Source organism: Gymnoscopelus microlampas, assembly GCF_963454915.1.
Source record: "Gymnoscopelus microlampas genome assembly, chromosome: 18".
NCBI classification, from domain to species: Eukaryota; Metazoa; Chordata; class Actinopteri; order Myctophiformes; family Myctophidae; genus Gymnoscopelus; species Gymnoscopelus microlampas.
The window spans coordinates 50,089,686-50,101,889 of record NC_139955.1 but is presented as its reverse complement, the minus strand read 5'-3'; the positions used below and the strand labels follow the sequence as shown (position 1 = coordinate 50,101,889).

Below are 12,204 nucleotides of genomic sequence, written 5' to 3'. Positions count from 1 at the left end.
ACTGCTGAACACTGTTCATCTGATGTAGAGACGATAGAGCCTTACGATACTGACCCTGAAATATAGAAAACATATACATACATATATACATCAATATATACATAAATATATACATAAATATATACATAAATATATACATCAATATATACATCAATATATAAATTAATATAAATATATACATCAATATATACATACATATATACATTAATATATACATTAATATGGTAAAGATAATATAAGGACATATTCAAGTATCTGACCATGTATAAAGTCACACTTTGATGAGACAGTGTTGTCATTGTGTTCTAAAAACATGTTTGGGTTTTTTTCATTTCCTGAAAAGTTTATATTTTGGACATAGCTGGTTTCTGCCCGACAACAGGGATATATAACATACACTCTATTAGACAGTAATAAGTACATAAATACCTGATAAATGATCATGTCAGTGATCTTTATTAGACATTAATAAGTACATAAATACCTGATAAATGATCATGTCAGTGAGGAATATTCTGAACCACAGCCAGCTGTCTGTCTTCCAGGACGCACACATCTTCTTAAACTCTGGAGTCAAAGTAAAAGAAGTAAAAAATATGTTAGAACGGCCTGGAACTTGCTCCGATTAATCGGCAACCGATTACAATCGGCCGATAATGCCTCTATCGGCTTTTATCAGAGTTATAAAAAACCCCGATAAAAACGGGCCGATCAGATGACGTTTCAATATAGTGAATTTTATAGAGTGCATGGCTGTCTCTCCATGTTATGAAATTCCATTGCCTCCCAAATTTCCTAAGGGGGTGTGTCAGTGGCGAAAGAGCGACTCTAGTCTCTTCACACTGCGGCGCATTTGGTTGAAAATAAAAAACAACAATGGCATCGCCGGTCTGGAAGTTTTACAAAGTAAATGGGTTTTTTGACAAACTTTAGACTAGATTTTCTTACTGTAATAAAAATTGTCATAAATTCTATATGCTTCCAGTCGCTAGTTTAAAGTCTCCTTTCAATCATCAGGATATGCGTTTTGCTAAATTATGGTCCTATTTATTTTAAAATTGACGATAAAGTAGGCTATTCTCTAGGAGGGGCGGGATGATTTGATTGACAAGCTACACAACCAATAGCATTCATTCCCCGCCCCCCCGCTCTTGATTGACAAGCTACCCAACCAATAATGGTCTGGTCTCATTCTGACGCGATATTGAAAGATGGCGGACCTACAGTCGTGGAACAATCGGCTTCATTTTCGGTCTGTAGAAAGCAGCGGAGTGGCTTTGTCCATCTCATTTATACAGTCTATGGTGCGAAGGAGGTACCTCGTGGAGGATTGCTTCCAAAGTATTTCAACACCACGAACCTCATTAGACATTTGAGAGATCATCACACAAAGGAATATGGCGAGTATAAAATATTAGCGAGCACTAAGGCAGTGAAAGAGAAAGAGCGAGCAGCAACCCAAACGCCACTCACTCAGCTGACCGTAACAGAGACATTGAATCAAAAGAATCCCTACAGTGACGACAGCAAGAAAAAAAAAGAATTAAATAAAAAAGTAATGGAATTCATATGCCTCGATCATCAGCCGCTGTCTGTTGTGGAAGATGTCGGGTTCAAACGCCTCGTTTCCAGCTTGGATCCACCATACACGCTCCCAGGTCGTAAACATTTCACTGATGTTTGCCTGCCGGAATTATATATGACCATATACAGGCACATGGAAAGGCTTATGGAGGACGACAAGATCGCGTCAATCGGCTTCACGAGTGACATTTGGAGCTCGAGTGTGTCTCCTTTGTCCATGCTAAGCCTAACTGCGCAGTTTATTGATGAGAAGTTCGAGATGAACAGAGTTGTGCTTCACTCACAAGAGTTTTCTGGGTCACACACCGCGGAAACTATCGCTGAGGCTTTCAGAGCCATGTTCGCAGCATGGGGGATCCCAAAGAAAAAAGTGCACGTCATTTTGCGGGATAATGCATTGATATCATCGCAATTGGGCGACACATCGTCGGTCCTTTTAAACATTCCAATCTTGCCTACTCCAGACTGTTCCATATTCAGAAAGAAATTAACGGCACGGAATATCAACTCAAACGGCTACAGCAGGACGTCCCCACCCGGTGGAACAGTACTGTTGCTATGCTAAAAAGTTTACTGGAACAGAAACGTGCCCTACACTATGTTCTTATGCAGCTGACTATGATTTGCCAGCCGGGTTCACCACCAGCCAGTGGAAATTGGTAGAAAATATGATTTCACTGCTTGACCCCTTTGACGAGCTCACAAAAAAGATAAGCAAATCAACTGCATCAGCTGCAGATGTTATTCCATCTGTCAGAGCTTTAATTCGTCTTCTGGAGAAAACAGAAGAGAGTGACCATGGTGTGAAAACAACCAAAGCCACCCTCTTGGAAGCTGTGAAGAAGAGATTCAGTGGCCTTGAATCAGAGCATCTGTACACCCTCGCTACAGCCCTAGATCCAAGGTGAGAACGTCACATTCCTCTGTGTGTGTGTGTGTGTGTGTGTGTGTGTGTGTGTGTGTGTGTGTGTGTGTGTGTGTGTGTGTGTGTGTGTGTGTGTGTGTGTGTGAGAGAGAGAGAGAGAGAGTGGGAAGAGAGACATTTGTTATTATTATGATTATCTAGTAGCTTTGGCCTAAATGATTGATAAAAGAGGCTATGCTTAAAGATAACATTGAATGATAGTGTTGTGTTGTGCTATCCTGTAGTGTAGGATAGGATGGTTTGCATTTCACTCAAATTCACCTAAATTTGATTTACAAATGAGTACTTAATATAAACTATAGAATAAAAACACATTTGGACTATGCTATGAGGCCAGGCAAGCCCATGACTAATCAAAACATGAGTTAAGATTGACATTTGAAGTCCATCATGATGAATTAATAATGAATGTTTAATTTTGTTTTGTTCTGATAGGTATAAAGACACATTTTTCCACGCCGCCCTCAAGCTACAGATACGCTGCTTTCTGATGTCCTCCTGGCCACTGCAGAGGAGCAACAGACTGGTGAGGAGAGTTCATCAGCGAGTGGCTCAGACGCTGAGCCCCCACAGAAGGTACCACACACTGGCTTGCATGCTATGTATGCTGAACTGTTGGCTGAAGATGGGCAACATGAAGCTGCTGACAACACAACATCATCTGAGATAACTCTGTATCTATCAGAGCCAGTTATCCCAGACAACAAACAGCCACTTGCTTTTTGGGAGGCCAATAAAGGCCTCTTTCCTGCTCTCTCACAAGCAGCACCATCCTATCTCTGTGCACCTTGCACAAGCGTAGATAGCGACCGCCTTTTCAGTACAGCAGAACTTATTGTAGATGAGAAGAGGAAGAGGTTAACTCCCAAAAATGCTGAGATGCTTATATTTACCAAGGTAAATCTGCCATTCATGCTGCTTAATCAGAAGAAGTAAGCTTTGTGTCTGACTCTGAACTCCAACCCCCCCTTCTCCCTATCTTTCTAAAAGTCACAAGAAATGCCTCAGCTGAGATAATTACAGGAGATATAGCCATTATCCAGGCCTACAGATAGAGCTGCAATGATTTTTTCTTCTTTTGTATTTACTGATCACCTTATTACCCATGGCTCTCTCTCCCTACTCTCTAAAGGCCACAGAAACTACCTCAGCTGAAATAAATAAATACTACTAGATAGGCCTACAGACAGAGATAAACTACCTCAGCTGAAATGGTTAGATAGATAATAAACCTACACAGATATTAGATCAATGTTTTTTGTTTGTTTATTGCTGTGAACTTGTTTGCCCACGTATTATTCTGTCTGTTAGCTCCTGCTAACATGCAGAGACAAACTGTGACTATACTTTATATTTTTGCTATAGCCTGTTTATGTTGCAGTTTGAGTTGACTTTTTGACAGGAAAGCCACAGTATAAGTTCTGTCTCTAGAGAGAATGTTGCACATGTGACAGTTAATTAGTTATTCTCATTTTTATTGTATCATGTATTTATTTTATTTTTCTCCCATGTTGATCTCTATAAGAAACAGCCTCTAGAGAGAGTGACATGTTTATTGTTGGTGCACATGTGTGTTGTGCAGAATGTGCACATAATCTATCTTTTATTTTAAGATTGAATACATTTTTCCACAGGAAAGCTACAGTTTACACTGCAGTCTGTAAGCTCCATGTTGTGTCTCTAATAGAGAGTCTGTAGAGACTGAGTGAAATGTTTACAGTTGTCTGTTGGTGCACATGTCGTGTGTTGTACACATAATAATATTTGAGGTTTTTATTTTACCAAAGGAAAGCTACAGTTTACTGTAAAGCTCCAAGTTGTGTCTCTAGTCTCTAGTGTGAACTGAAATATTGCACGTTGCCTCAGCCTGCAATAAAACGGTTGTCAATTCATGATACTTTCTCATCTCCTCATTTTTATAATCTGCAATCTCAATGTTGTGTAAGAAGAATCATTAATATATAAATGCTGCTACAGTAACAGAATAAATAGAAGAATGTATGGATTTGACGCTGTAATCGGTATTATCGGGATCGGCAGATAACTGTTTTCGGTGATCGGTGATCGGTGATCGGCCCCAAAAATCGGAGCATCTCTTGGAAGGAATGTAAGTTTACCCTTTATTTTATTATTATAAGGGTTAGGGGTTAAGGTAAGGTCATAGGGTAAAGGTTACCAGTGATCTATTTTTTTTTTTTTTTTGTATCCCACGATTTTTGTAACCCCATTTTTTACACCCAGTGCCAATTGTCTATGTAATCCTGGGCACTACACTCCCTCTGCCAACCTAGAGAGGCCAGGGCCGAGCTCATGCCTCCTTCAATGCATGAGAGCCAACTGACCTTCTTGTCACCTGACAGGGGGGAGTTTCCCTGATTGGACGTAGCGCGTGTAAGGAACACGTTATTCCAACCAGTTCCTTTCCCCTCCATCAGGCGCCCCGGCTGACCAGGGGGAGGCGGTATAGAGACCAGGATTACTGCATGTTTTTTGTGAGGGTATTAACTACCCTAGGAGACACAGGGAGAACATGTAAACTCCACACAGAAAGGCCCTTTCACCAACCCCACCTACTAGGGTATGGGCACTGATGATGGAGGAGAGAACACGCCCACAGCGTCCCCTGCGGGAATCGAACCCAGGACCTTCTAGCTGTGAGGCGACTGCTCCACCGTACCGCTCTGAGTTACATCTATGATAGTTGTACTGAATGTTCACATGAAATAATAATCCTGTTTAGTGTTTCATTAGCACAAGCATGAAAACATCTAAAAACAACACGTTGGTAAACACCACGTTGAAAAGCTAGGATAAAGATACCAAGGATTGGACAGTGATGTCACTGGTATGCAACCCGGAAGTAGCACGGATGTACGCCATTACGTTAGAAGCTGGTTATAAAGATAAAAAGGATTCGTCAGTGATGTCACTGACATGTGAAAAGAGAAAACAGGATGTTTGTAAGATGTTTGATAAAGAGTTTTCAGTCATTTGGTTCTGTATTGAAAAGAGGATATTTATATGTAAATACAAATAAAAAGAGAATAGGGTCATAGGGTCATAGGGTCATAGGGTCATAGGGTCATAGGGTTAAGTTTACCAGTGTCCAGGGTATCCTGTGAGGTCAGAAGGTCAAGGCTGTCCCTGGCCGTACGGAAGTTGTCCAGAGTGTCTGACCACCCTGGCATCTCTGTCCTGTTCACTACGATGTGTCGACCCCCACGACCTTTACCCTGAGGGTCCTCATCATCTGAGCTCTGAGCACACACACACACACACACACACACACACACACACACACACACAGACACACACAGACACACACGCACACACACACGCACGCACGCACGCACGCACGCACGCACGCACGCACGCACAGACAGACAGACAGACAGACAGACAGACAGACAGACAGACAGACAGACAGACAGACAGACAGACAGACAGACAGACAGACAGACACAGACAGACAGACAGACAGACAGACAGACAGAAACACAGACACACACACACACACACACACACATACACAGTGAATCTATCAGTTCATGTTTCTCTCTGCATATTAATTAATGCATTTGTGTGATTTCCTCTCACCTTAATAATAATAATAATAATAATAATATAATAATAATAATAATAATAATAATAATAATAATAACTAGAAAAAGTGCTCCTCGGAGCACAACTCTCCGCTGTTGGGAATGTTGGGAATGTTCTATCTGTATAAGTGTCCTATCCGTCCTGTCTGTATAAGTGTCCTATCCCTCCTGTCTGTATAAGTGTCCTATCCGTCCTGTCTATGTAAGTGTCCTATCCGTCCTGTCTGTGTAAGTGTCCTATCCGTCCTGTCTGTGTAAGTGTCCTATCCAATTGTTACAGTATCCGCCATTTCTCAACCATTTCGTGATTGTTCCTGTCTTACCTCACTCTTACCAGACTTGTGTTGGGAATGTTGGGAATGTTCTAATTCTTATGTTCTAACTGTCCTATCCATCCTGTCTGTATAAGTGTCCGATCCGTCCTGTCTGTATAAGTGTCCTATCCGTCTGTATAAGTGTCCTATCCGTCTTGTCTGTATAAGTGTCCTATGTAAGTGTCCTATCCCTCCTGTCTGTGTACGTGTCCTATCCCTCCTGTCTGTATAAGTGTCTTATCCGTCCTGTCTGTATACTGTAAGTGTCCTATCCGTCCTGTCTGTATACTGTAAGTGTCCTATCCGTCCTGTCTGTGTAAGTGTCATATCCCTCCTGTCTATGTAAGTGTCCTATCCGTCCTGTCTGTGTAAGTGTTCTATCCGTCCTGTCTGTATAAGTGTCCTATCCGTCCTGTCTGTATAAGTGTCCTATCCGTCCTGTCTGTATAAGTGTCCTATCCGTCCTGTCTGTGTACTGTAAGTGTCCTATCCGTCTGTGTAAGTGTCATATCCCTCCTGTCTATATATAAGTGTCCTATCTGTCCTATCTGCCAATTATGTATCAGCCATGCAGCCATTTCGTGATGGTTCCTGTCTTACCTCACTTTGACGGTGGCAAAAGACACCGTCAAAGTGACGCCATGTATTTATACAGTATTTCACCGTATTGTCACGTGTCACGTGAGGCTTGACCAATCGGTGTGTCATATTTAGAAAGTGAAAACAAAACTCTCCTGCGGAGAGTAATAATAATAATACTAGAAAAAGTGCTCCTCGGAGCACAACTCTCCGCCAGAAGACTTGTGTTGGTTCGAAGGTCGCGAAGGTCGCTATCCCTCTTGTATATGTAAGTGTCCTATCCATCCTGTCTGGGTAAGTGTCCTCTTCCGTTCATTCTGTGTAAGTGTCCTATCCCTCCTGTCCTATCCGTCCTGTCTATGTAAGTGTCATATCCCTCCTGTCTATATAAGTGTCCTATCTGTCCTATCTGTCCAATAAGACAGATAGGAACAATTGGACCGCGACTACTTGACTACTTCCGGTTCGAAGGTCTGGGAGTGAGCTAGTGGCCGGATTTTCGGTATTGGAATCTGGCTTATCACAGTGACACATGTATTTATAGGTCGCTATCCCTCTTGTATATGTAAGTGTCCTATCCAACCTGTCTGGGTAAGTGTCCTCTTCCGTTCTGTCTGTGTGAGTGTCCTATCCCTCCTGTCTGTATAAGTGTCCTATGTCATATCCCTCCTGTCTATATAAATGTCCTATCTGTCCTATCTGCCAATTATGTATCAGCCATGCAGCCATTTCATGGTTCCCGTCTTACCTCACTCTGACAGTGGCGGAGACACTGTCAGAGTGATGCCATGTATATATAGGCCCGGTGGCGTCACTAGCCAATCAGATCACAGTATTTCACGTGTCACGTGAGGCTTGACCAATCGGTGTGTCATGTTTAGAAAGTGAAAACGCAGTGATAACAATACTCTCCTGGCGGAGAGTAACTAGAAAAAGTGCTCCTCGGAGCACAACTCTCCGCTGTTGGGAATGTTGGGAATGTTCTATCTGTATAAGTGTCCTATCCGTCCTGTCTGTATAAGTGTCCTATCCGTCCTGTCTATGTAAGTGTCCTATCCGTCCTGTCTGTGTAAGTGTCCTATCCGTCCTGTCTGTGTAAGTGTCCTATCCAATCGTTACAGTATCCGCCATTTCTCAACCATTTCGTGATTGTTCCTGTCTTACCTCACTCTTACCAGACTTGTGTTGGGAATGTTGGGAATGTTCTAATTCTTATGTTCTAACTGTCCTATCCATCCTGTCTGTATAAGTGTCCGATCCGTCCTGTCTGTATAAGTGTCCTATCCGTCTTGTCTGTATAAGTGTCCTATCCGTCCTGTCTATGTAAGTGTCCTATCCCTCCTGTCTGTGTAAGTGTCCTATCCCTCCTGTCTGTATAAGTGTCCTATCCGTCCTGTCTGTATACTGTAAGTGTCCTATCCGTCCTGTCTGTATACTGTAAGTGTCCTATCCGTCCTGTCTGTGTAAGTGTCATATCATATCCCTCCTGTCTATGTAAGTGTCCTATCCGTCCTGTCTGTGTAAGTGTTCTATCCGTCCTGTCTGTATAAGTGTCCTATCCGTCCTGTCTGTATAAGTGTCCTATCCGTCCTGTCTGTGTACTGTAAGTGTCCTATCCGTCTGTGTAAGTGTCATATCCCTCCTGTCTATATAAGTGTCCTATCTGTCCTATCTGCCAATTATGTATCAGCCATGCAGCCATTTCTAATGGTTCCTGTCTTACCTCACTTTGACGGTGGCCCAGACACCGTCAAAGTGACGCCATGTATTTATACAGTATTTCACCGTATTGTCACGTGTCACGTGAGGCTTGACCAATCGGTGTGTCATATTTAGAAAGTGAAAACAATACTCTCCTGCGGAGAGTAATAATAATAATATAATAATAATAATAATAATAATAATAATAATAATAATAATAATAATAACTAGAAAAAGTGCTCCTCGGAGCACAACTCTCCGCCAGAAGACTTGTGTTGGTTCGAAGGTCGCGAAGGTCGCTATCCCTCTTGTATATGTAAGTGTCCTATCCATCCTGTCTGGGTAAGTGTCCTCTTCCGTTCATTCTGTGTAAGTGTCCTATCCCTCCTGTCCTATCCGTCCTGTCTATGTAAGTGTCATATCCCTCCTGTATATATAAGTGTCCTATCTGTCCTATCTGTCCAATAAGACAGATAGGAACAATTGGACCGCGACTACTTGACTACTTCCGGTTCGAAGGTCTGGGAGTGAGCTAGTGGCCGGATTTTCGGTATTGGAATCTGGCTTATCACAGTGACACATGTATTTATAGGTCGCTATCCCTCTTGTATATGTAAGTGTCCTATCCAACCTGTCTGGGTAAGTGTCCTCTTCCGTTCTGTCTGTGTGAGTGTCCTATCCCTCCTGTCTGTATAAGTGTCCTATGTCATATCCCTCCTGTCTATATAAATGTCCTATCTGTCCTATCTGCCAATTATGTATCAGCCATGCAGCCATTTCATGGTTCCCGTCTTACCTCACTCTGACAGTGGCGGAGACACTGTCAGAGTGATGCCATGTATATATAGGCCCGGTGGCGTCACTAGCCAATCAGATCACAGTATTTCACGTGTCACGTGAGGCTTGACCAATCGGTGTGTCATGTTTAGAAAGTGAAAACGCAGTGATAACAATACTCTCCTGGCGGAGAGTAATAATAATAATAATAATAATAATAATAATAATAATAGTCACCATGGTCTTCTCTCTCCCGTCAGCCAGTTTTCGTTTTTTATGTCCATGTTTGGCTCCTCGTTCCTCCAAGTCGTTATAAACCCAACTGAGGTCTTCTAGAAGGATCCATGGACCACTGCTCAATGTATTTACACCTGTAAAAAAAAATATATATATATATATATATATATATGGACCACTGCTCAATGTATTTACACCTGTAAAAAAATATATATATATATATATGGACCACTGCTCAATGTATTTACACCTGTACAAAAATATATATATATATATATGGACCACTGCTCAATGTATTTACACCTGTAAAAAACAATATATATATATATATATATATATATATGGACCACTGCTCAATGTATTTACACCTGTACAAAAATATATATATATATATATATATATATATGGACCACTGCTCAATGTATTTACACCTGTAAAAAAAAAAATATATATATATATATATATATGGACCACTGCTCAATGTATTTACACCTGTACAAAAAAAAAATATATATATATGGACCACTGCTCAATGTATTTACACCTGTAAAAAAAAAAATATATATATATATATGGACCACTGCTCAATGTATTTACACCTGTACAAAAACAATATATATATATATATATGGACCACTGCTCAATGTATTTACACCTGTACAAAAACAATATATATATATATATATATGGACCACTGCTCAATGTATTTACACCTGTAAAAAAAAAAATATATATATATATATGGACCACTGCTCAATGTATTTACACCTGTACAAAAAAAATCACACCCAGTGTGAAGTGGGCGGTGTGTGGTCATCACAACATGACTCACTTAAAAAAAGGATAAATGACTTTTTTAAAGTCCATACTGCTATTCATAGGGCTGCACATGTGTCATGTGTTTCGCTAGCCAATCACAGTCCTGAATTTGCAAAGTCAGCCAATCACATTACAGTTAGTGGTGATGACACTAGCTGTAATGTGATTGGCTGACTTTGCAAAAGTATCGATTTGCATTAACAATGGAAGGGTTAGGGGTGTAGACTGCGTTGTAGACTATTGGCCAATCACGGTGCAGGATTGGTCAGTGTCCAAAACTCACTTATAGGGGGCGGTTACACTGTATATATATGGGTGGGTGGTAAAAACGAGCGTGCCTTCTCCAATCTCCCTGTAACATATATATATATGATATAAAGTGACCTGAGAACAGTGCAGGCTGAACAGCAGACACATATATAATGTATATATATGATATAAACTGACCTGAGAACAGTGCAGGCTGAACAGCAGACACATATATAATGTATAAATATGATATAAACTGACCTGAGAACAGTGCAGGCTGAACAGCAGACACATATATAACATATATATATGATATAAACTGACCTGAGAACAGTGCAGGCTGAACAGCAGACACATATATAATGTATAAATATGATATAAACTGACCTGAGAACAGTGCAGGCTGAACAGCAGACACATATATAACATATATATATGATATAAACTGACCTGAGAACAGTGCAGGCTGAACAGCAGACACATATATAACATATATATATGATATAAAGTGACCTGAGAACAGTGCAGGCTGAACAGCAGACACATATATAATGTATAAATATGATATAAACTGACCTGAGAACAGTGCAGGCTGAACAGCAGACACATATATAACATATATATATGATATAAACTGACCTGAGAACAGTGCAGGCTGAACAGCAGACACATATATAATGTATATATATGATATAAACTGACCTGAGAACAGTGCAGGCTGAACAGCAGACACATATATAATGTATATATATGATATAAACTGACCTGAGAACAGTGCAGGCTGAACAGCAGACACATAGAGGAAGGCACTGCGGAACAGGACCAGAGCAGCACAGATGACCACTTGGTGGCAGCAGTGAGTCCTGGTGTCTCCCTCTAACCCGGGCAGGTAGCGACACAAGTCCTTCACTGTGTGTAGCATGTCACCGTATGTCCTAACACACACACACACACACACACACACACACACACACACACACACACACACACACACACACACACACACACACACACACACACACACACACACACACACACACACACACACACACACACACACACACACACAGGTGTGTGTCAGTCACAGGTGTGTGACTGGTACCTGAGCATGGGTTCTGCAACTTTGACATCTGTCTTCGTTACCGTTGTGCCAATAATGCCTGTAAATCTCTGGAAGAAAACCTATGGTTCCTCAGTGAAGCTTCCTTTGACTTCACCAGTGTCACAGAACTTGGTTCTAAGTGTGTAAATGGTACCAGGGGCTGACACCAAATAAAGCCACTCTGCATAGCAGAACACCAGCTTCACTTGCCCTGTTGCATCATGGGTCTTATGCTGAAGGGACAAACGTGTTATTTTTCCATGGGGGGGGGGGGGCAGTGATGCTGCTTGGAGCTTCAACACAAACTCAACAAAG

The 12,204-nt window shown here is 41.3% G+C and overlaps 1 protein-coding gene across 2 annotated transcripts in view; it reads right to left on the bottom strand.

The window, feature by feature from the left end:
• Positions 1-12,204, bottom strand: part of ints10 (integrator complex subunit 10) — a 79,697-nt gene that overhangs the window by 47,328 nt on the left and 20,165 nt on the right. For both annotated transcript variants that reach the window (XR_014602823.1, XM_084085599.1), the window contains exons 10-13: positions 11,553-11,722; positions 9,720-9,853; positions 5,610-5,766; positions 485-567 (exon numbers count right to left, since the gene is read on the bottom strand). Coding sequence is in view for 1 of the 2 variants with exons in the window: in XM_084085599.1 (XP_083941725.1) it covers positions 485-567; positions 5,610-5,766; positions 9,720-9,853; positions 11,553-11,722 (544 nt within the window). In the remaining variant the exon portion in view is untranslated. The remainder of the gene's footprint in view (positions 1-484; positions 568-5,609; positions 5,767-9,719; positions 9,854-11,552; positions 11,723-12,204) is intronic.